General features: G+C 41.6%; 1 protein-coding gene across 2 annotated transcripts in view; it reads right to left on the bottom strand.

The window, feature by feature from the left end:
- Positions 1-23,244, bottom strand: part of PARD3B (par-3 family cell polarity regulator beta) — a 680,328-nt gene that overhangs the window by 632,990 nt on the left and 24,094 nt on the right. For both annotated transcript variants that reach the window (XM_048484334.1, XM_048484335.1), the window contains exon 2: positions 10,879-10,980. In XM_048484334.1, coding sequence (XP_048340291.1) covers positions 10,879-10,980 — 102 coding nt within the window. The remainder of the gene's footprint in view (positions 1-10,878; positions 10,981-23,244) is intronic.

The following is a 23,244-nucleotide window of genomic DNA, read 5'->3' on the forward strand; positions in this document are numbered from 1 at the left end:
TCATTGATTTGAAGGCACCCTTTGACTGTCCCCAGAGCATTGATCTGGGCAAAACTGGATGACTACAACATTGATTCCAGACTTCTTTTTCTAATAAGGCAACTACATACTAACACCAGTTGCTAGATTAAGTGCTCCCAAGAGGGCCTTTTGTGTGATAGTATCCCCATTTTTAAAGGGGTCAAGCAAGGCTGTGTCCTAGACCCTACCCTTTTAAACCTCTTTTTAAGTGATCTCTTTCTGAGGTTAATAGCTATGCTCCGAGGTTAAGTCCATCCCATGTATCAATTCTGCTATACGCAGATGATGTTGAGTTGCTCTCCCGGTCCAGAGTTGGTCTTAGACGATAAATGAAGCGCTGTGCGGACTACTATGAATCCAATAGATTGGCAATCAATTATGAGAAACCGAAGTCTTGGTCTTTTCTAAACACCAAAAGGAGTGTAGTTGGATAATAAATGACATTCAAGTTGAGCAGGTTAAATGCTTTAAGAACCTTGGCCTCTTATTTTTTCATAACCTATCGTGGATTTCCCATCAGAAGGTTACACTTTGGGCAACATCTAATACAATTTCTGCGCTTGCACATGTTTTTTTTTATGTCATGGTCGCTCCTTTATGCCTCCAGCTTTTAAGATCTTTAATTCTAAAGTTGGCTCACAGCTTGCTTTACAGAGTCCCAATATGGATTCAGGCAGTTAATTATTCCTTAAATTCCCTCCAATCCAAATTCTTTCATAAAATAACAGGATTCCCCAATTGTGTGCCCTTTGCAGCTCTTTGTCTGGAGTTAGGCCAAAACTCCTTGGAATTAAATGCTTGGCTCAGGGCCTTTACGTTTTGGCTACATATCCATTATTTCATAAATAACAGTTCCCTGGTTCACCGGCTGCTATCCAATACGCAAGCCAACCCCTGGTTCTCTCTAGTTGAAAAGAAAGTTGATTCTATCGGACTGTCATTGGATTTACTATGTTCCTTGTCCTATTCAGAAGCTTATAAAGACTAAAAGGTCGATTACTGGATAGGGAGTTTTCTAGTTTAGTTACTGCAGCCAAGAAAACCTGCTCACCATTGTATGTCTCAATCCCATTTGAACAGGGTCCTATGGCCCATTATTTCTTCTGCTTAGTTAACCCTGTTCAGAGGACAGCCTTAATGCTTGCTAGGTTTAATGTTATGCCTTCTGCTTTTTTATTAGGCAGATTCAACAATATTGAAAAGTCTAACAGATTGTGTCCTTGCAATACTGGACAAGTTGAGTCCTTGGTCCACCAATTGTTGCATTGTTTTAGATTTAGGGGAATTAGATCTAAATCTAATAACCTTACTCCCTTATTCCAAACTGATCTCCCTGATTTATTCAAACAAGCTCTTTGTTAGATAACCCAGACTCCTCTTTCTGTGTGATGGTTGCAGATTTTCTTTTGGAAATAATACAGAGTTATCAGTACTTGTTTATATATTCTATGTTGCTTATTATTTTATGCACTTTATGCTCTATTATACCTATTGTTATATTCACATATTTTCTTTTTTGTTATTATGACTATAAAGGCTTACTGTGCTGTACTATCTGCCCTCAACTTCCACTTTGTTCATTATTTACTTCACTTATACCCCACTTTTCTCCCCAATGATGACCAATCTAGCTTACACTGTCCTCCTCTCCTCTACTGTATCTTCACAACCTTGTGAGGTAAACTATGCTTAGTGATGACTGGCCTAGCATCTTCCCAGCAAGCCTCCATGTCAGAGTGGGAATTTGAAACTGGGTATCCCAGATCATACATAGTCTGACACTCTAACCACTACTTTCCTTCCCTTGGCAGTCTCTGCTGGGGAAAAGTCTGGTCAAGTTGCAGAAGTCATGCTGTACCAAGTTGCTCAGGTGAAATGTGTGATAGCCACTGCTAGGCCATGCAAGTTGAGTGGAAGAAGCCACTAGGCCCAGGTGATGCCCTGAGGTTGCCTCTTAATTAATTCATGTCCCCAGCACCAATACACATTAAGGTTTCACTGCTCCACCACTATGACATCATCCCAAATAATGGCTCAACTTCGCAAAACATCGGAACAATTTCCAGAGCACCCATATTAGTCATACACCCAGACATGAACTCTATTGCTAACAGAATTTCATCTAATGGATGTGTACAGTACTCTCAGTCACAGATCACACCACTGGACGGTACAGCCTGACGCCAGAAATGTCCTGCACTATCAATACTTTCCTGGAACATATCAGGGTGGTGCCGCCACATAGGTGATTCTGATTTAATGAAATTTCTAGCCAGTTTTAATATTATCTCATTACAAGAGACTTGGACCAGTAGCGACATTCATCTTGCAGGTTATGCCTCCTTCTCAATTCCAGCATTCAGGTTAAAAGCCAGAGGGAGGATGAGAGCAGGTACTTGTATCCTAGTCTCTCTCAACGCAGAAATTAATGCAGTAGCACTAAACTCGTGCCCGCCTTTGGCCCAAGCCCTATTGATTTCGCAGCTCAATCTGAAATTTTTACTAGTAAATGTTTATTTGCCACCCGCAGAAGAGGCAAGCATTCTTGTAGAGAACTGGTCACGATTCCATCAATACATACTTTCGCTTGAGCAAGAACATCCTCTGACACCTGTCGTCATTGTTGGTGATCTAAACACCAGGATTGGAGAAAATGATTCAGCCCTAAGTCAAAGATGTGGCTTAAATTTGGATGAAATTCAATCTGACATCATATCTCAATGCAGGTTGTCCAGCGATCACACCATAAATCAAGCAGCTCCCCATTTGATAGACCTTTGCCTATCAGCAAATAGGGTAATTTTAAATGGTCTTCCTCCCTTTGATTACCCTGGAAAGTTCACGTTTAGATCTGCACGCGGGGTGAGTGTGATTGATTATGTAATAATATCGCCTGAACTAACAAACCACATTGACCACTTTGCAATTATGGCTCGAACGGAAAGCGAGCACTCTCCCCTTCTTCTTAGACTAATAAACAAATCCCTTCGAAGCAAATCAGCTCAGGAAGAAGGGTCTTCCTGTTATGCCCGGCTTCGCTGGATGCAAGAAACTGAACTAAACGTCGCTCATTCTATTTCTGATGATCGGATGGCTAACTTTCTTCAACAGTTAACTGCTGCAAGGAGAGCAGAGGAGGTTTGTCAAATCTATAATGAACTGGTTTCCTATCTAACCATTCAGGGTTCCAGTAATCAATCACATCATAAACTTTCACATTCAGTGAATCCTTCCACCTGGTTTGACGGAGAATGTATGAGCAGCAAGTCCCAACTCCGGAGTTATTTCATCATTGTGAACTTAGAGGAAAAGTGTCGCTATCAAAAAGAGTACCTCGCAGCTAGAAAGTCCTATCATGATCTTTTAAAGACCAAAGAAATTACATCTTACAAAGATTTGGAACAATCTCCATCAAGCCTTTAACTCCAGAGACAGCAAAAGCTTTTGGCGCATAATTAATTCAAGTGCCGCCAGCCCTATACAGCCATCAGTTCTCAGCTTTCAGTGGAAGCATGGAGGACACATTTTACAGCCATTTTCTGCAATCCAGAACTTTTGGATATTCCATGTGCAACTGGAGCAGCAAAGCATTTACCAGAATGGCCTCCCTGTCAGCTCGATGAAGGTGGTCACCCTTATATCTAACCTAAAACAAGGGAAAGCGCCAGGCCCTGATGGCCTGCCACCTGAACTCTTTAAAAGATTCCCGGAGTTCTGGGCCCCTATTTTGGCTACCCTGTTTACCAAAATTAATAACAGTGGCTGTATCCCTAAGTATTGGACTGAAGCTATCATTGTACCTCTATATAAAAAAGGTGATCCATCAAATCCATCTAACTATCGCCTCGATAAGCTTGCTTTCGGTGGCTAGTAAGCTTTACGCAAGGTACCTTATGATATCGATCTTCACTGCCTGGTCCTCTTCAGTGCTAGGCCCGGAACAGATAGGATATGCCACAGGTAAATCCACCCTTGACCATTGTCTGGTTTTAAATCATTTGGCGGAGAAATATTGCCACCCCAAGGGTGGGAAACTCTCGCGGCTTTCCTAGATCTGAAATGCGATTTGGACTCTATCCCCAGGAGATCAGCTGTGGGAAAAATTGACAGTGTTGGGAATAGACCAGAGATTTCACTGTTTCTTATCTTCGGCCAGTTGTTATTCCTCCTCAACTACCTGTCCAAGTTAAGCGGCCAGATCGATGCTGGGTCACTTTAACTTCAATCACCCTATAGTTTCTAACAAGGGAGTCAAGCTATGGGTTGTATTTCTCCTTGCTCCTCCTCCTGCTTTCAATCTTTTATTTAAACGCTTGATCTTGCCTCCGGTCATTTATCTCAGACTTGAGAAAGTCAAGCGCGACTCCATTTTGGGACAAAGACCCACATGTGCACTTCTCTATGCAGAGCTGCATACTGTGTTACTGTCTCGGTCCAAGCGTGGGCCTGCAAAGACTACTTCAATTGCCTTTTGCGACGCATCTTACTGCACAAACAGTGCCCTGTTTCGATTAATTATAACAGAATCCAAAGTGCTACAGATCTTTTCGAATTCCGAAAAAGAACTCAAAGCATCGTCTGGAAAAAATAAACGTTACATTGATTGAACAGGTCCATTCATACAGATATTTAGGAATCACCTTCCACCATTCCTTAACCTGGACCTCTCATATCCACCAGACTCTCAATACAAGTAAAACCAAAGAGTTGGCAATATCCAGATTTTTTCACACCAGAGGCGGTCAATTTTTTCCTGCCACAATGGAAGTTTTTCAGTTAAAACTACTGCCACAATTACTTTTACGGAGCTCCAATCTGGGGAGCAAAACCGCTGAGAAATTAGAGAGTGTTCAATCTTTGTTTTTTCGTCGCTTATTGGGTCTTCCAAACTCAGTCACGTATCAAGTTCTTTGTTTAGAAACCGGAGCCAAGACTCCATTTTTTTTCCCCGGTTTGGCTTTCTTTGTTTAAATACTGGCTTCGCCTTCATTTTAGACCCTCCCGGCAGTCTGACATATCTTCTGTTAAGCTTCACCACTTCCACTCCACCTGGCACACCAAAATTATCAAGCAAATAAACAACATAGGTGTATCTTTTGACCAACTCCTACTGATGGATCTTAAAGACAGGCTTTTGGAGTTTTGAAACAACGCATTCTTTGACATTGAAGGCAGCTTCTCACAGCTGGAGCCTGCAGAACTTGTTCTCCCACATTTTATGGCATTTCACCACCATTGCCGGGTTTTATGGCTAAATATCTGAGTAATTTAATCAATCCACATCTCCGTAGATATTTTATGCTTGCTCGGCTTAATGTGCTACCGAATGCCCAAACAAGAGGCAGATATCATGGCATCCCACAGGAGAACAGGACTTGTTCCTGCGCAGCGGGCCTACCTGAAACAACTGAACACGTGCTCCTTCATTGTAAAGATTTGGCAGTCTATCGGTTGCTTTTTCTCGAGGCCATCTTGAAGAAATTTTCAGTGAGATCAGACAAGGAAATAGTTTCATACTTGCTTAGTGACCATCATCCCCACACTACTGAATCAGTTGCCAGGTTTTTAACAAAGGCACTTGGATTAAGGGTGAAACCTTTGTGGAAATTTTAGTCAATTGGTTTTAACCTAATTTGTATTTTACCACTTTTTATATGCCATTAAAGGTATTGTATTTGTATTTGTTGTTTCACTGCTTCCCCTGGGAAATATTGGTTTTAATATAATGTGCAGGATCAGATTAGATGTGGGTGCCATCTTTTAACTGGGTGTATAAGATGTGGATATTTAATCAATATTGTTAAATGTATACATTTTATTCAATTTTAATTAACGTATATATTGCATTTATTGTGTTGTTGTTTTTGACTCTGACTCTTGAGTCTGAGTCTGGGCAAGAATGGAATACAAATCTAATTGAATGAATGAATGAATGAATGAATGAATGAATGAATGAATGAATGAATGAATGTGTATGGTATCAAGTTGTCCAATACAAATCACCATACCTGGGTGAATTCCACAAACTGCATGCACCAAGTTGCCCAGTGGCTGCTGCTGGGCCCAGTCCCAGTGAGTTGGTCCTCCAGAAGAGGAACAGAAGTGAACCGGACCCTGGAAAGAGGCCTCTCCCCTCAACAAGAAACCAGGCTTGAAGGCTGGCAATACTGTTGCAGTTGCCTAGCAACCCCTATGATGACACTACAATGGTATTTGTTTCTTAAAACTACAGGTGCTGCTTCTGTTATTTGTGTGTTTAACTCCCAATACTTTAAAAAAGAGATTTAAGATTTTTCTGCACACCTGGATTTTTTCCCCAGGTTTCTAGAAATCTCATTCTATCCACGGTGCCAAGCTCTGGATTTACATAAGTATCAACAGATTTGGGGATTTTGAAAATTGATATAGGGTAATCCTGTTTGTCATCTCCACAACAAAAACAAAAATAACATCTAACGCTACCTTAACTTCTCACAATTTTTCTTAATTCCATTGCTTTAAAAAGCTCCGCTTAACTGAATATTGAAGCCAGTCTAGAAAGCAATTAGTTAAGAAATGAATTCATCCATCATCAATAAATGGTATAAAGTAAGCAAATAAGCAAGCAGTGACAAGAACTTCACATACATGTATTTTATGTAATGCAGCAAAACATATTCTAATGTGAAATGTTAAATCTGTATTTCTACTGTAGATCACAGAGAGACACAGCAACAAAATCATTACTGGAAATACTAGGCAGCCCAATGGTAGCATGGAGGCCTAGCGTCTGAGACTTATTAAGCCCTGTATTACAGTCCATGCAATTGTTCATGTTGTACAGTTTAGAACTGCAAACTGGTCACAGTACACCAGACAAGTTTTAATTAGTACAACGGAACTTATTACTTGGATACTATGCGTCTATTAAAGCAGCCTAGCTACTTTTTGGAGCTACATCACATGGCTGTCGTGTGTTAAACTTCTGACTGACTGCATTTCTGAGATTGTTTTCCTATGTACTATTGACGAACCAATACCTACATTAATCTTGTGCTATTGAGTCTAGTCTTGCAGCAGCTCACCCCACCTCCCAAGAGATTTCTCAAAGAAGACAGACAGATTCTGAGATTATACATCACCACATTTCCTCAGTGAGTACTAAGCAGACTAGCAATCATTAATATCGTGCCCTGGGATATTGCAGAAGTCACAGGTATACTTACTGGAAATCCTCAGCTTCTTGTGAATAAAATCTGAAGGGCTTTTTGTTGTGATTGTTTGTTTTACATTCAGTATAGGGAGCTTTGGCTCACCCCTCACTAGATGATGTAAAAAGTGCTGACCTCATCCTGGCAAGTACAAGATTGTCATGCGTATTTGGTCATAGACCCAGACTTCCTTAAATTCTGCACTTGGCAGTCTCTCTCTTTGACTTCCCAGGGGCAAATCCTCCCTTTTGTTTTACAAGGGAATAAATTCCATCTTTTTTTCAAAGCAAAGAGATGATCCTCCCGCTCTGCTAGAAATCACTGTACATCTAACCCTGCCTTCCATGACTGCTATTTTGTGCCCTGAGGCTCAGGAAGGTTGGGGACCCCAAAACTGAACCATAAAGATTCTCTACTAGGTAGTCATGTACGTGAAAAGATACCATATGAAATAAGAAGGGATTTAGCACAGGGATTTAGGTAATTCCCACAGAATTTAGTGCAGAGGATAATGTATGAACTTATATATAAAATGGCAACATATGAAAGAGGAAGAAATACACTGAAGAAAATAATTCTTACTCCCCTGAACTGCTAATTCAGTCAGCTGAGGAAAGAACCATTGTTACCCCAGGGTTTAGCATACCAGCAGAGTTTCATAGACAGTGTTTTACAAGAATTACTCCCTGCCTTTTTCCAGTTTCCCCACATGGGAAGATGCAGATCATTAAGGACAACACCAAATGGATGCATATGGTCAAACTGTTAACTTCCTATGCAGCTATATCCGGCAGATGTAACATGGCACGTACATATTACACCAGGAAACATATGTAGTGACTAGAGATTAATACTCATGACCTGCTATATCCCATTTCAACATGAATAATAATTGTAGTATTGTCATTTGTTTTCATTAGTTAAATCTATCTGTTGCAAGCATTTGTGTATAATTCATCCTCTCCCTAGGGTGAATATGAAGCTGTTGAAGACTTAATATACTCACGCCCTTAAGATGGTTTGGGAAATGTATACCTGGGTAATATCAGCTACATAAAAGGCAAAAAGAATCCATTGGCATTCTTTAATCTGTGAAGCTACAGGAAATGCAAATGATAAGTGACTGAGTTTTTTTGTGGAGAGGGTGTTACAACTTCTTATTGTCTTTCCCAGATTAGAATATCCATTTTTGGAAGGTTGGCTTTTATAGCCCAGTTTTCTCTACCATAGGGAGTCTCAAAGCAGTTTACAAAAGCCATCCCCTTTCGACCCCCAAAACAGGCACCCTGTTAGGTAGTTGGGGCTGAGAGAGTTTTGAAAGATCTGCAACTATCCAAAGGTCACCCATGAGACTTCAAGTGAAGGAGAGGGGAATCAAACCCAGTTTTCCAGATTAAAGATTGCCACCCTTAACCCCTATACTAAGGGGATTTTTTGGGTACCTCCGTAGCTTCTCTCAGATAAAACATGGACTACCATACCTTATATCAGCCCCTGCCACCATGGTCAATTGGCCATAGTGGCAGGGGCTGATGGGATTTGTAGTCCATGCACACCTGGAGAGCCGCAGGTTGCAGACCCCTGCCCTATACCATGTAGTACATCCAAATTTTATTAATGTTAGGATCATTATGACCATAACACAAAATGGGGTCCCAATATATCCAATGTATCAAATAGTTTTTTCTAAATGTTTAGAAAGGTAGTAAAATAACATAATTCTATGAGGTGCTTCATGGGAATTTTGTTATAATTTAACAAAATCTCACAGACTGATCAAATAGTAGAATCACTATGCAAATAAGAAATCCGCTTGGAAAGTACCATGATAAAGGTGACAGCAGAGTATTTTTACACAGCAGTATGACTCAGTAGCGAGAAGAGAATGATGTAGTCTACTTGCTAACACAGGAACCTTCAGTCACATATGGAATAAAACACTCTCCACCCAGGATCTTCAATCCACAGGAAGGCTTTTACTTGAGAAGTTGCAAGTATACATAAGACTACCTAAACAGACTAATAGAACTACACAGAATACTTTTAATCAAACATAACACTCTCTATCAGCTCTATACAGCATAGTTAAGCACACAGCTTTCTTCAGCACACAGCTTATACCAGGGAGGAATCATCAAGAAGGATTTTATAGACTGGTTACCAACTCCAGTTCAGGCTCAGAATCCATCTAATGGATACATTTTCCTGCCCCCTGCCCAAGCAACAAGCCCCTGATTGGTCTAAAGTTCTCCACCAATCATATTAAAGGTTAACACTTGTTACATTTCTCCTGCAGCCCAACTGTCACTGGAATCTTCCATAGCTTACAATAACTCCACCTTTTTACTAACTCTGTAATTTATAATGCCAATAAAGGCTTTGGAATTGGAATTGGATTGGCTTACAATAACTTTCAATTGCTTTCTGCTAACTATGAAGCTGATCACACTTTCAGCCATTTTGTTCACTTATCAGCCATTTTATAAATCCTAACAAAAGGTTTAGTAAGTTTCTTTAAAATAGGGCCACTTTACATTTTTTGTACATAAATACATGCATCACAAATGAAACTGATCAAAAACACAGTACAGTAATGTGAACTTGAACCTGGATAAGAGATTTCAAGATATCTGTATGTCTGTAACAATAAAAAGCAAAAGTATCTAGAAAGTTCTGAGTCACGGGCCATTTTTGTACATAATTAATGCAAGTATAGGCTTAGGACCGCTCTCACTGTATTGTGTGGGCGGCCCCAAAGCTGCAGCGAACCGCAGAGGCAGCTCCGCACAGAGCCACCTCAGGTTCATCCAGTTCACCTACCTCTCTACCCTGCGCAGCTCTGGATGGCTGGAAGGACACACCCACACTACCCTCTGACCTCCAGTGGTCGGAGGGCAGTGTGGGTTTGTCCCTCCAGCTGTCCAGAGCTGCTCAGGGAGGAGAGGTAGGGTACCGGAACACCAGAGGGGCCAAAATCAGCACCCACACGCTGGAGCGCTTCACACCGCACCAGAAGAAAGACACCGCTTTTGAAAAAACTCACTCAGGGAGCAAGTTTCACAAGCGGATTTTTCGTACCGGGGGGTGAGCACTGTGTGAACAGCACCCGAGGGATGGTGTTTTTACCACCCCTGGGGCACTGTTTTTCAGCCTTGAGGAAACGGCCATGGAGACACACATGCATCAATTTTAGAAAAATGAAGAAGTTTGTGCTTTCAAGTTGTCTATCAATTAAACGTTGTGCCAGCATGTAGCTCTCTTTATTATAAAAATATCTCTCAAAAGGAAAGGAACACAGCTGTCTTTGTGAATCCAAATTAACAGGCACCAATCAATACTACATTCAAAACCAATGCTTGACCTCATCAGCAGCTATTCCAACTTTAAACAACAATTGCAAGAGACGCTAAAGATTTTTCTTCTTCATTGAAATCCTAAAACCAAATTGTAAGGCTTCATCTGCCTTTTTCTCCTGCATCATTACTGTACCTCAATATTCAATAAAAGAGATTCAATGTGTTTAATTCTTTGGTGTATTCAACCCAATATAACTCTGTCATATAGCTATTAAGTATATTAAATTATGTGAGGTTACAACAGAGTCAAGCCAGACTTTAATTCAATTTGACAGTTTCCAGTTAAAAATAAAGTATTGTTCTCCATCAACCTTATCTTTGTCTTCTACAACATCTGCCAGGAAGTCATCTGGGTCCAGGATTCCCCCATCTGTGTACTCCAGATGGTGAATGTTCACCCAATAAGAAGGATCCTGCAAATGAAACATAAGTACATTTTCTTATAAGCTTGCCACTTTCAGCACCCAGGCAACATTGCTAACTAAATTTTTTCATGTTCTAACAATGAATATGAAGTGACATCAAATTTTATTCACAAGCAGGTTTGTTCAGTATTCCAAGTTAATATAAATGGCTTATATGTTAATCTAAAAATATTCACAATATGTTTCAAAACCTTGGGATATATCTTTATGGATTTTTTAAATTTTGATTTTGTTTATTAACACACTGTAAATACACCAATGTTTATTAACATACTATAAATATATCAGTGCTAAACATGTTTACTTGGACATAATCACTAACCTCAACAGGACTATTTTGCAGTTAATGACTATAATACTGCAAAGTGACTTTAGCAATGTTGTAATTTACTATACCCGTCTGCTATGGTTTCAAATACAATATTTAAAATCTCAGTCAATCAGAACGTTTTGTTCTTATAATGTCTTTGTTAACCTCTCAATCACTGCACACAGAATTATTTTATGAGAGACTTCATATTTGCTTTCTTAAGGTAAAGATAAAGGTAATCCCTGTGTGAGCACTGGGTCATTGCTGACCCAAGGGGAGATGTCACTTCATGATATATTGTCAAAGGCTTCCACGGCAGGACTCAATTGGTTGTTGTGGGCTTTCCAGGCTGTGTGGCTGTGGTCTGGTAGATCTTATTCCTAACGTTTCGCCTGCATCTATGGCTGGCATCTTCAGAGGTGTATCACAGAGAGAAGATGCCAGTCACAGATGCAGGCGAAATATTGGGAACAAGATCTACCAGACCACAGCCACACAGCCTGAAAAGCCCACAACAACCAGTCACTTCATGATGTTTACTAGGCAGAATAAATGTATAGGTGGTCTGCCATTGCCTTCCCCAGTTATCTACACTTTACCCACAGCAAAACAATATTCCAAAATAAGACTCAACTGGAATGAGAATACAGGGCAGGAGGAGTATAGCTCTCCATTAAGAAGTATATGATCTTCTTGCTATTTATTTTGCTATTCATTTATTAATTTAATTCGTATGCTGACCTTCCCCTCAAGGGCTCAGGATGGCTTCCAATCTATGCTCCCCTGCCTTCACCGCCTGCCTCAGGCCCTCATCACCTGCCTCACTGCCCTCCCTGCCAGCCACACAACAGCCCTCCCATTTCCCCCATGTCCCAACCCCCACACCAAGCTAGGCCCACCACTCTCTCACATGTCCTGGCACCTGCCTCCCCATTCCCCCATCAACCTAACCCAAACAAAAAGGGGGACACTGGTGTGGGGGCGGAGTCCTGGTGGAGAGAAGGGAGGGGGCAGCAGATCCCCTTACCCCTCCCTCTCTTCCTTTCTGGAGTCCATTTTATTTGATGTTAAAATCGTCTGTGGTGTTAAATAATATTTAGTGTTAAATAATATTTCAATGACTTTGATACAAAACAGGTTACAACCCTAACAACAAACACACATCTCAGAGTTTCTGGACAGGTATGTTGCTAGCAAGAAATCTAGAAGCTGTCTCACTAGGATATACTGGTTGTTCTAACAAGAAGACAACGCCAGTTTTGTCTTTACAAACTTCAGATTTTTTATATTCAATTTTACAGTTGTGAAGAAGCATCACATAACATACATCCAATAAGCTAAATGTGAGACACTGCTCATAAGAGCAGAGGAACATGTCAAAAACAAAAGCGACACTATTAAGGAGTAAGTAGACATGTGAAGTCCCAGAGGGAATTTTTCCCAGTTTCATCCCCAAGGACATTTTTCCAGTGGGAAAAGGTTAGGAAATAATTGAAAGGAATGGGGGGGAAAACCCTATGAAATATTTTTTCGCCATTTGGAATAAGTAAAACTTGCTTTTGACTCTTTTTTATGTAGAATGAAAAAAGTTGTGTAATACAATCTATAACATTCAATTATTGCAAGCAGGTGACCTACCAGGACTTGAAGGGCTATCTCATTTTCCCCACCCCTACTTTTTCTTCCCACGAAAGCCCCCAAAGCCTCTTCCCTGTTCTTGCTTCATTCTCTCCTTCTCACCGAACAGCCAACCTGCCTTTATTTGCTGCCCTGACTTCAGCTTCCTCTTCTTCCATCCCAGTGGAAGCCTCTACCTGGGAAAATATGACCCAGGTGAGTGATACCAGTATTTCATTTCTCTCCCTGTTGCCCTCCCCACACTAATTTATCTTTCCTTTCTCCTGGCAGTCCCCCCATACCCTCACTTTTTTCCTGTTTCCTTTTCTCCTTCACACCCACCAACCAGTCCCTTTTCATCTACTAAAACCTAACAGACTCAGACAAGGAATTGTCCAGACTTGATTGTATTATTTTATTCTTTAATAAAAAGCAATTGTAATTATACAACCACTTGCTTGTTTGAGAGTGTTCACCCAAGACTATCCTGGTATACACAGGCTACAGATCCCAGTTACCCAATGTCTCTCTCTGTCCCCAGCTAATCCCGTTAACATAAATGGATAGCAACATATGATCAGGATAGCAACATATGGTAGAAGAAAGTTGCTTGGTGGCTGCTGCCAGATTTTGCCCCAACAAATCCTCCATTAAAGGCCACAACAGCCATGGAAAAATCCCTGTCCCCCCCCCCCCCCCCCGCTCCTTTTACCAGCAGAAACCAAGGTATGAGTGCTGTTGGTAATGTTATGGTTGCCTAGTATCCATTGAAGGCATCTGTTTAGATGGCAAGATTTTTCCACCAGCCTTGAGAGCTTTTCAGGTTTGTAGAAAGTTCTGCCTTGTCTGTTCAAAACTCCAGCTTCTGGGTATAAATATCTGCAGATCTGGCCTTGCTGAGAATTAGATTAATTGATCATTCCTATGCATGAAGACATTTTCAATAATAGTTCAAATATAAATTTTACAACTTTCATATCCTGTATGTTTAACAATACATTACCAAAGTGTTTTCCGTGTTATAGTTTAACATGGTAGTCCTACTTTGTGATTGTATAAAAGTGTTTTTATCCAAACACACTTCTTGTTTACTACAAAATGTGTTTACCAGTTGAACTATCATTTCCTCTCAGGTGGCAAAAAAAATGAAATAAGTGTGGTATGGTAGCATAGGATACAGCAGTTTGCAATGTTACAGTCATTTGCAATGCTTTTCTAAACACTGGGTATGTTTGCAAATTCTTTATTCCTCCTGCTCTAGCACCTTATTCTTGCCCCTCCAAAAGAAAGAACAGGACTAAGAACAAATAGGAGTGGCCTCTTTTCTCAGTTCTCAGTGACCCCATTTCTCAGTGACCTCACTTCTGTGACTCAAAACAAAAGCACTATTTTCAACAAGGAAGTTCACTGATGGTCAAGGCTCATTTTCCCACCCCAAAAGTCTACCAGAGTCTGACTGAACAACCACACAAACTGTTAGGTTACAAACCTTTGTTTCCCTTCATACAGTCCTATAGGGGGAAATGTATTCAGGAAAAATGACACAACCTGGTCACACAGCAGAGGTATGAATGGTGTAGGGTCACAAGGCTGCCTAAATGCAAACATCAACCAGCTGTCCCGGGCTTTTGTTCTTCTGGCTCCCATCCACTGCACATGACAAACTTTTGCATCCTAACACTCCTTTTACTTTCTCTTTAGACTATGTGTACACTCAAACATGCATATGCATGACAATATGCATGCACAGTTGAAAGTGGAACAAGAATAATCTGGTACGCTGCAACCTTTTACAAGAGGAAGAACGAACAAGGAATTTGACGGGGCCACAACAACTTGGCTATGACAACATGACTATAACAGAGGCCAGTTACCCTGAAATTTCTGTCTCTGCACCTACAAATTGTTTTAAGGCATTTTCTCTTCTTCAAGGCTTGCAGTTTGAATCGTGCTGTTGCTGCTTCGTGAAAAGACAATGACTCGGAAATCTATTCAACAGAGAGGATGGTTAAGTCATCTCAGAATTCCATAACAGTAATTCAATATCAGAGAGAGGCAACCATTTTAATTGGAAGTTTGGCTGACAAACCATTTTTATGAAGTTCGGCGGATTACATAAGAGCAGTTAGCACAACTCAGAAGAATAAAACTAGCTCAGTTTATGGAATGTAAGACTAAAAAATAATTAAACATATAAAATTGTAAAAATCGTGTCAGCCCAAAAGATGCCGTTGCAGAACTGCCAACTTAGATTAATTTAATTTGAAATGTAATCTGACATTAGAATTGTAATATATGCTGGCTGCACAATTAGCTGTGCTTCAGTTTCTACCACAGTATCGGGTCTAAAGTCTAAGGTTATTTATGGCACAAAAAGACTTTCAGTTTCAAATGTTCACAGTGCAACATTCCAGTCATCACCACATTTCAAAATACCGTTTCACAACTGCACCCTTCATACTGTCTGTAGAAAGAGCTACACCTATCTGATAAGACTTGTGCACAAACCAGCCAATGCTACTCTGACACACTGTATAAACAAGTCACCACACCTTCTCCTAACAACTGTAAAACTGGGCAAAATTATTAAAGTTGACAGACATAGAAGAACGCTCTTTGTTAAAAGCTAGCCAAGACAACATGCAGACATGGTTGACTGCTTAAATCACACGTTATGCCCTCCATTCCTTGCACCAGGATTGATGAAATAAAAGTCTTCAACTAAACTGTTACGTTTGAAATAGGGGTGCTTTAAGATAAGGTAAGATAAGATGAGATAAACTTTAATGTCATTGTGCCTGCACAACGAAAATACAAACATCCCCCGATGCACATTTCTGCAGTCCTCACACCCCATCTTCCACAATCCCCTTCCAACCATCCCCCACAACCATCCTTTAACTTCTGGAGCAGGGGTCTGCAACCAATTGGCCATGCTGGCAGGGGCTGATGGGAATTGTAGTCCATGAACATCTGGAGAGCCGCAGGTTGCAGATCCCTGTATCTGGAGGATAGGTTCTGTCCTATTAACAGAGATCCTTAACAGCTGAACTGTCGTTCCCACAAAAGTAACTAACCTTCATTAGTTGAGACACCTGAATTCAAACACCAAGACTAACTGAAATCAGGGGAAGGGGAGAAGGGAGTGAAAGTATGCAAGTCCAATAATTAACCAGGCAGCGTGCACTCTAGAGAACCTTCATGTTGTTTGGATCCAGGGCTGTGGATTAATTCCCAGCGCACATTAGACTGGAGCCTTAATTCGCCAGAATAAAGAATTTAAGAACTCATATCAACAGTTCTCCTTTTATTTATTTACCACATTTATGGGAATCTGAAGCAGCTCTCACAATTCTCACTTCCTTTTTCATCTTTCTAGCAACCTTGAGAAGAAGGCTGGGCTGAGAACGTGACTGGCCAAAGTTCATCCAGCAAACTTCTGTGGCAGAGTGGGGATTCAAACCATGGCCCCCCAGATCCTACTCTGACACCTGCTCAAGATCAGAGCTGAGACTTCTCTGCAGAAGATCTCATGATGAAGCCAATTGGAAAACGGGGAGGGATCTAGAAGAGTGTAGGTATCTATATTTTGCACCCTGCCCTCTTTTGTCTTTTCTTATCCCACTTACTAGTCTGACACTCTAGCAGCCCAATTGTGTGTGGGAGGAGTGAATCCTCTTGAGGACGCAGCACAGGGCTGCGCTGACATGTTTGCCCCCTCTGCCAGTGCAAGGGGCACCCATACCAGCAGAGAGGGCAAAGGCGCCAGTCACCCCTCAGCTCCATGGCAGCAAAGCCAAAAGGGCCTCAATCAAGCTGCCAATCAGATGCTGGGTGGTTCTGGGGGCTGGCTCTCACCTCAGGTTTGCAGCAAGGCCTGGGTCCTGGGTGTACCCCACCCTTTTGGAAAGCCCTCTGGAGGAGGCAGGGTGGTGCTGCAGCAGCACCATTCCTGCCTGCTGGGTGCTCTGGATTCTGCTGTTAAGTATTACACCAGGCAGGCTCTCTGCCAATGCAGAACATTTTCCAATTAATATACTGCATGGCAAACAGTACACTCATTTTTTAAACTCTAATTCAAAGAGTAACATGGAAACATATCAGTATACAATAATATACTAAAGTTGAGTTTACATCATTCTGACAAAACACTTATTCTTACAAAATGGTAGCTCATTTTTCCTGTAAAAAGATGCATTTGGGTGCTTAATAAATTTAAATGAACAAAATTAGCATTTTCAAATTATTTTGGTATTAGCTATAATTACCTCAGATAATTGAAGGGATCTAAATAAAAGAAAGAGCTTTTCACAACACTAGAAAACTATTGGTGGTTTGGGAAATGGTGAAAAGTGTTTCCTCTTTTACTCAGAGGTATATATGTTCCAGAATGTTTATCCTTCTGTTTAACCATAATTCTTGAAATTTAGTCAAAATCTGTGTGGGAGAGCGGGGGGGGGGGGGGGACACTCTCAAATGTAGTTTTTTGTTTGTTTGTTTTGCTTTTTAAGACACCTGAGTTTAGAGGAAAGCTTGAATTGGTATCTGCAAAGAATTCTACAAGCTCATACTAAACAATATAGAGTTAATTTCTTTTACATCACCGTTCTAAGATATTTTCACGGAGACTTGAACATTTGAGAATTAATCGAGAATAGTTTGGCTGACACTCAACCAAGTCGAAAAGGAAAGCTCCCAGAGCCCGAGGTAACCCAGCAGGCTTCATGTGTAGAAGCAGGAAAACAAATCTAGTTCACCAAATAAGACTCAGCTGCTCATGTGGAGGAGCGAAGAATCAAACCTGGTTCTCCAGATTAGAGTCTACCACTCTTACCACTATGCCACACTGTACGTATTAAGAAATAAATGTTAATACAATAGTGTGGTTTATTAAAGAATTAGTATCATCATCGTTTACTGCTACTGGCATAATCAGAACTTAAGTTTGATATACTGACATGGGAAAACACTGAATTTTCCCCTCTTTAAATCAAAGCCAAATTAGCCGTGATGTGATGGGAACGAGTTCATGGGTATTTCTACACATGTCAACTAATTCATGTGTCACATAGAAAGTCCTTTTTTAAAAAACAAAGTACACAGGTGAGGGAACAGAAACCCTTTAACTTCCACTTTGCTACATTCTGTGGCTTTCATGGTTTTCTTCATCATGCAGTGAGCTGTTTTTCTTTTGCCATCAAATCACATCTGATTAAGGGTGACCCCTTGTAAGATTTTCAAGAGACATTTAGAGATAGTTTGCCATTGGCTGCTCTATGTCACAACCCTGGTATTCATTGGAGGTCTGTCATCCAAATATTGGCCAAGGTGAACCTTGTTTATCTGAGATCTGACGAGATCAGGTTAACTTGGTCAGGGCACTCACTGTGAGATAGGCTAGACAAAAAATGCAACAAGACAAGATAGCAAAGGGGCAAAATATAGCTCACCTGATCTTGCATGATCTGCACAATGACTTAAAAAAAGACCCAAATCATTTAGTTGGATTTACATACTACCCCAATATATACACCAAAATGTTGACATTGAACATCGACACATGGGCCCCAATGCCATGGTTGTCATGTTTTATTGCTGCATGTTTTATTCAGTGTTGTATATTTTATTTTTTTTTGCATATTTATAATGTTTTTAATAAAATTCTTGATGTTTTGTAATGGCCTGTGGCTACATACAGAAAAATTCATTTATACATTCATTTCTCATTCAGTCAAAGACCATACACTTATTGTTGTGGGTTTTCCAGGCTGTGTAGCAGTGATCTGGTAGATCTGGTTCCTAATGTCCCTAACGACCACTGCCATATGGTAGTTATCCTCCCCACAACAGCCAGTTGAATGCGGCCGTGAAAGCCTTCGACAATACCACACACTTAACTGTAGTGCTGAATTAGAGACAGGAACCACATTTAACTGCTAGTACTACAAATGCGGGGAGATGCCCCACTCTCTTAGGGTAAGGAATTGCTCTTAAAAGAATCATGATTCCATTTAGAGTCTTGTACTTCAGAGAAGCTTGGGTCCACTGGTGTTTATAGCAAATGGGGAGATGTGACTGACCATTAGGGAGGACAAGTCTTGCAGAAGCTCTTAGTTATAGAGCTATTACATTCATCTCAACCTCTTCTTCCTTAGAAGTTTTGATTCAGTCAAGCTTCTTGGAAGTGCTGGACAACTCCTCAATTGAGTCTACGCCAGGTTTAGTGGATGAGGTCATGACGCTAACCAGTTTGGGACCTGGGTAGCTTTCAGATTCAACTGGGGTCAACATGAAACAGGGCCTTCTCAGTGAAGTAAGAAGGTGCCAATCATACACTACTTCCTTTCATAATGAGTTCTGAGACTGTATATTGAACAGGATTAAAATTTATTAGATCCCATAATGCAGTTTCTCTAAATTAATAAAGATAACTTCATTGACGTAAGATACAATTATTAATTGCTTTGCCCAGCATATCACTTTCTTATATGACCATCATAGAAAAAGCAGAGGAAACGTTCTCAAAGAAGCAACATTAAGCTAAAAAATTCCATTGGGCCAACATGCATTTTAAGAGAAGGAAGGGAGAAGTGGGAAGGTGAGCAAGGTGAGAGAAAACTTCCAGAAGGAAGGGATGATTCCATGAGGAAGGGTTGAGGCTATTAATTACATGAAAAAAATAAATAGTGCAAATAAGCTAGCCGCTTTTATACATTTAAAGACAAAACAAATTAGAAAAAGTTACCTTGTTATTTAAAGATGCTACTCACTAGAGAACTAAAGCTGCTTTTTGAAAGCACACACTTCAAAAAAGCTGGGGCAAACCCCCACATACTATAGAGATGGAGGAAAGACCCAAAAGCTATTATAGCATTTCCTCATATCTCAATATGTGGATAATATTAACTATTCCTTTAACATGACTCCAGCATGTGGAATGTGTTGTATCTAATGCTGAATTTTACAGTACGAATCAAAAAACCTACATAATGAGCCCAAGTACAGAAAGAGATGGCTCTATAAACCTCGGGGTTGCAGGGGTATTCAATCAGTAGAAAAATGCTAAGAGTTAAAATTCCCAAACACAGTGGGGGGAAAATGCGAACGGCAATCTCATTAAATCACTGTAAGAATCATGTGGGGTTACCCAGCAAACCCCAAAACTATACATTTAAAAAAAGTAGTAAGAAATAAGCAAGAGGAGAAACCAGAAAGAGGAAGGTTAGGGGGAGTCGGTGGCAATGTCAGGACTGGGGGAAGGTCAAAGTGATAGGAGGGTGGGGGAGCAAGAAGAGATAAGATTCCCTTCCAGAGGCGTAGCTGGGCCAAACTGCACCCAGTGCACAGTTTATATTTTCCGTTCCTCCCCGCGGCGCCTCCCCCACCACAGCACCCCCTTCCCACAATTACCTTAGTAGAAAGGGGGAAGGGGGCGGTGCGGGGGAGGGGAAAGGCAAGGGGCCTGGGGGTGATTTTCCGCACCCCCAGGCGTGCGCCCGGTGCACGGCGCACCCCCCCTCCCCCTTGTAGCTTCGCCACTGTTCCCTTCTGCTGTGTTTGGGGTTTCCCTCTTCTATAAGTTGTTGGAATAGGCAATGTCTGGTGTACAAAGAAGAACACATTGATTGGACAGCAAGACGACAATCAGATAGGTTAGGTGTCAGTACCTTCTGTCCTATCAAGCGTCATTCCTTGTCTGCCTCCAGATTGCTACTCAGTTAGCCGCATCCAACAAGCTGGGTGCCTAGCCGCAGCACCACAGTTGTACCAGTCCACCACTCCCAGGAAGGCTTCCCAGAGGCATGGGAAGTCTTAAAATGCAAAAATGCCTGCCGCTAGATCCAAACTACTGGGTCACAAATTATTGTATATACTACCAGTAACGGCCATTGTACAAACAAATACAACAGGTGCTAGAAAATTTTTGATGGCTCCCACAGAGGGGGCCAATTCCTTCTGCCTTTCCTCCCCCCTTGGTCTCATGTCACCAACTCCCTCCTTGTTCTCTTCTTCCTGGATACCTGCATTGACACTTGAGGGCTAATGGTGGCAACCAAGGAAAGCAATCCCTCCTGCCTTTCCTCCTCCCCCTCGGCCGGGTGTCACCAGCATCCTCCTTCTCCTTCTGCTCCCGGACGCCTGTGCTTCTTCTTAGATGCCTGTATTGTCAAGCAGCAGTTAATGGCATAGCTTCAGTTGCCAGCAGTTGTGACCCTTCCACAAGGAGCAACTGATGCCTGCGCCTCCACCTGCTCCTCCTCAGACCGCAGCAGATGGTACAATGACTGCTATTATTCAGCAGTGGGGGAGAAGGGCAAGCATGAGACAGAATGAGTAACTGCCACATTCTGGTCTTTGTTTGTGTTGTTTTTTTTACATGTTCTGCATAAGCCTCGTCCCTAAGCTGTGTGTGGGTGGCAATAGGCTGGAAGTGAGTTGTCACCACCACAGTTTGGTTTTTATATAACAGGATAAAGGTTGTGGTAGCTTGGTGCTTGCAAATGGTATTTCATTAAGGAACTACTGTTCATATATTCTGTTGGCAAATACAAGGCAGCAAGCCAACACTTTAATAACAACATAATAGATTAGAACTTCTCTACTCCGCTTAGAAACACCAGTAAAGCCACCACTTACAACCCTGTTTCGTAGTTTTATGGCTATGATCACATACATCTATTTTACACCAAATTAGATCACTGAACTATTAAGGTCAAGATTGTCTACTCTAGACTGTCTACTCTAGATTGTCTAGACCAGGGGTCTGCAACCTGCGGCTCCGGAGCCACATGCGGCTCTTTCAGCCTTATACTGCAGCTCCACGTGGCCTGGAGGTCAGAGGGTAGCGTGGGTGTGTCCCTCCAGTCCTCCAGAGCAGTGCTGGAAGGAAAGGTGAGTCAAGGTGCCTAACCAGAGGAGGCTCCGTGCATGAGGGCGTTGCTTTTCGCGTCCCCTCCACTCACCTCTCCTTCTAGCGCTGCTCTGGAGGGCTGTAGGGACACACCCACACTACCCTCCGACCCCAGGAGGTGGGAGGGTAGCGTGGGTGTGTCCCTCCAGAGCAGCCGCCATCCTCCCTCTGCTATCCCTGCAGCTGCCATCCCCCCTCTGCCCCATGGAGCAGGCGCCTGCCTGCTCTGTCAGGCAGAGGGGGTTTCCCTGCCTGGTGCCGCTGCCTCCTGCAGCGTGAGAGGCGGCGGCACTGGGCAGGCTGCAGACGCCATCCCCCCTGTGCTCCACAGTGCAGAGGGGGTTTCCCTGCCTGGCGCCTCCGCCTCCAAGCGCTGGAAGGGAAAGTGAGTGGAGGGGCCGAACTGAAGGTGGCTCCGTAGATCTTCGAAGCTGTGGAAAATGGGTCCAAATGGCTCTTTGGGTGATAAAGGTTGCTGACCCTGGTCTAGATTCTCCAGGGACTCATGACAAGAACTTTCGCAACATCTACCCAATCCTTTTAACTGGAGATTGAACCTGAGCCTTCCATGTGCAAAGCAGATACTCCACTACCGAGTCACAATTCTCAAGGTCACTGTTATTCACTCAGTCAAGAATTAAATGAATTCTCATTCATTTCTCTTAAATGTTTCTACGTTCGGACAGCAGTATAAACCACAGTTCATTCTTACAAGCTACTTTATTACATGTAGCTATACTCCAATTTCATTACAGAGCTCCGTTTCTCAATCATAGGCACAATTCTTTGGCAGACTCAAACTCTTTACTCACTTAGTAGAACAGTTTTTATTTTTAAGTAACGATCAAGAAAATGTGCTTTCTTGGACATGAGATCTGATTTGTCGTTTTCTCTGTCAAGAGTATAAGAAAAATGAGACATACATTTTACATGTATGCACACATACAAACGCACCAATTTCTAAAGTAGCAGTTACAACTTTATTAACACTATGTAGAATAAAACATGTACTGATGGAAAGACCCATATCCTAGGGCTTGGAAATTTGCTTCTGTTGGAAAGGAGACTTTTTTCTTACTTAATGACCTTTCAGAAAGCTGTTCAAAAATAGGGTGTCAGATTTAAATGAGATTAAATGCAAATTTCTCCACTCAGGAGATGTCCAAAGAGTCACATAATTATTTACTTAACAAGGCAATTCTGGGTAAAACCTACTAGCACACAATCAACTCCAACTCAATTTGCAGTTTGGAAAAGGTGAAGCAATTTACTGGAGCCCTGGGAAGTTGTTCAGAAATAAACAAACAACAAAGAAGACCTATGCATGTGTACATGCCCTGTTGCAATCTAGGAAGTCCTGGGACAGAACTGTAATTTTGTTCACTCTTGGCCCCCAAACAAAAAGAGTCACCTA

Source organism: Sphaerodactylus townsendi, linkage group LG02 (genome assembly GCF_021028975.2).
Source record: "Sphaerodactylus townsendi isolate TG3544 linkage group LG02, MPM_Stown_v2.3, whole genome shotgun sequence".
Classification (NCBI taxonomy): Eukaryota; Metazoa; Chordata; class Lepidosauria; order Squamata; family Sphaerodactylidae; genus Sphaerodactylus; species Sphaerodactylus townsendi.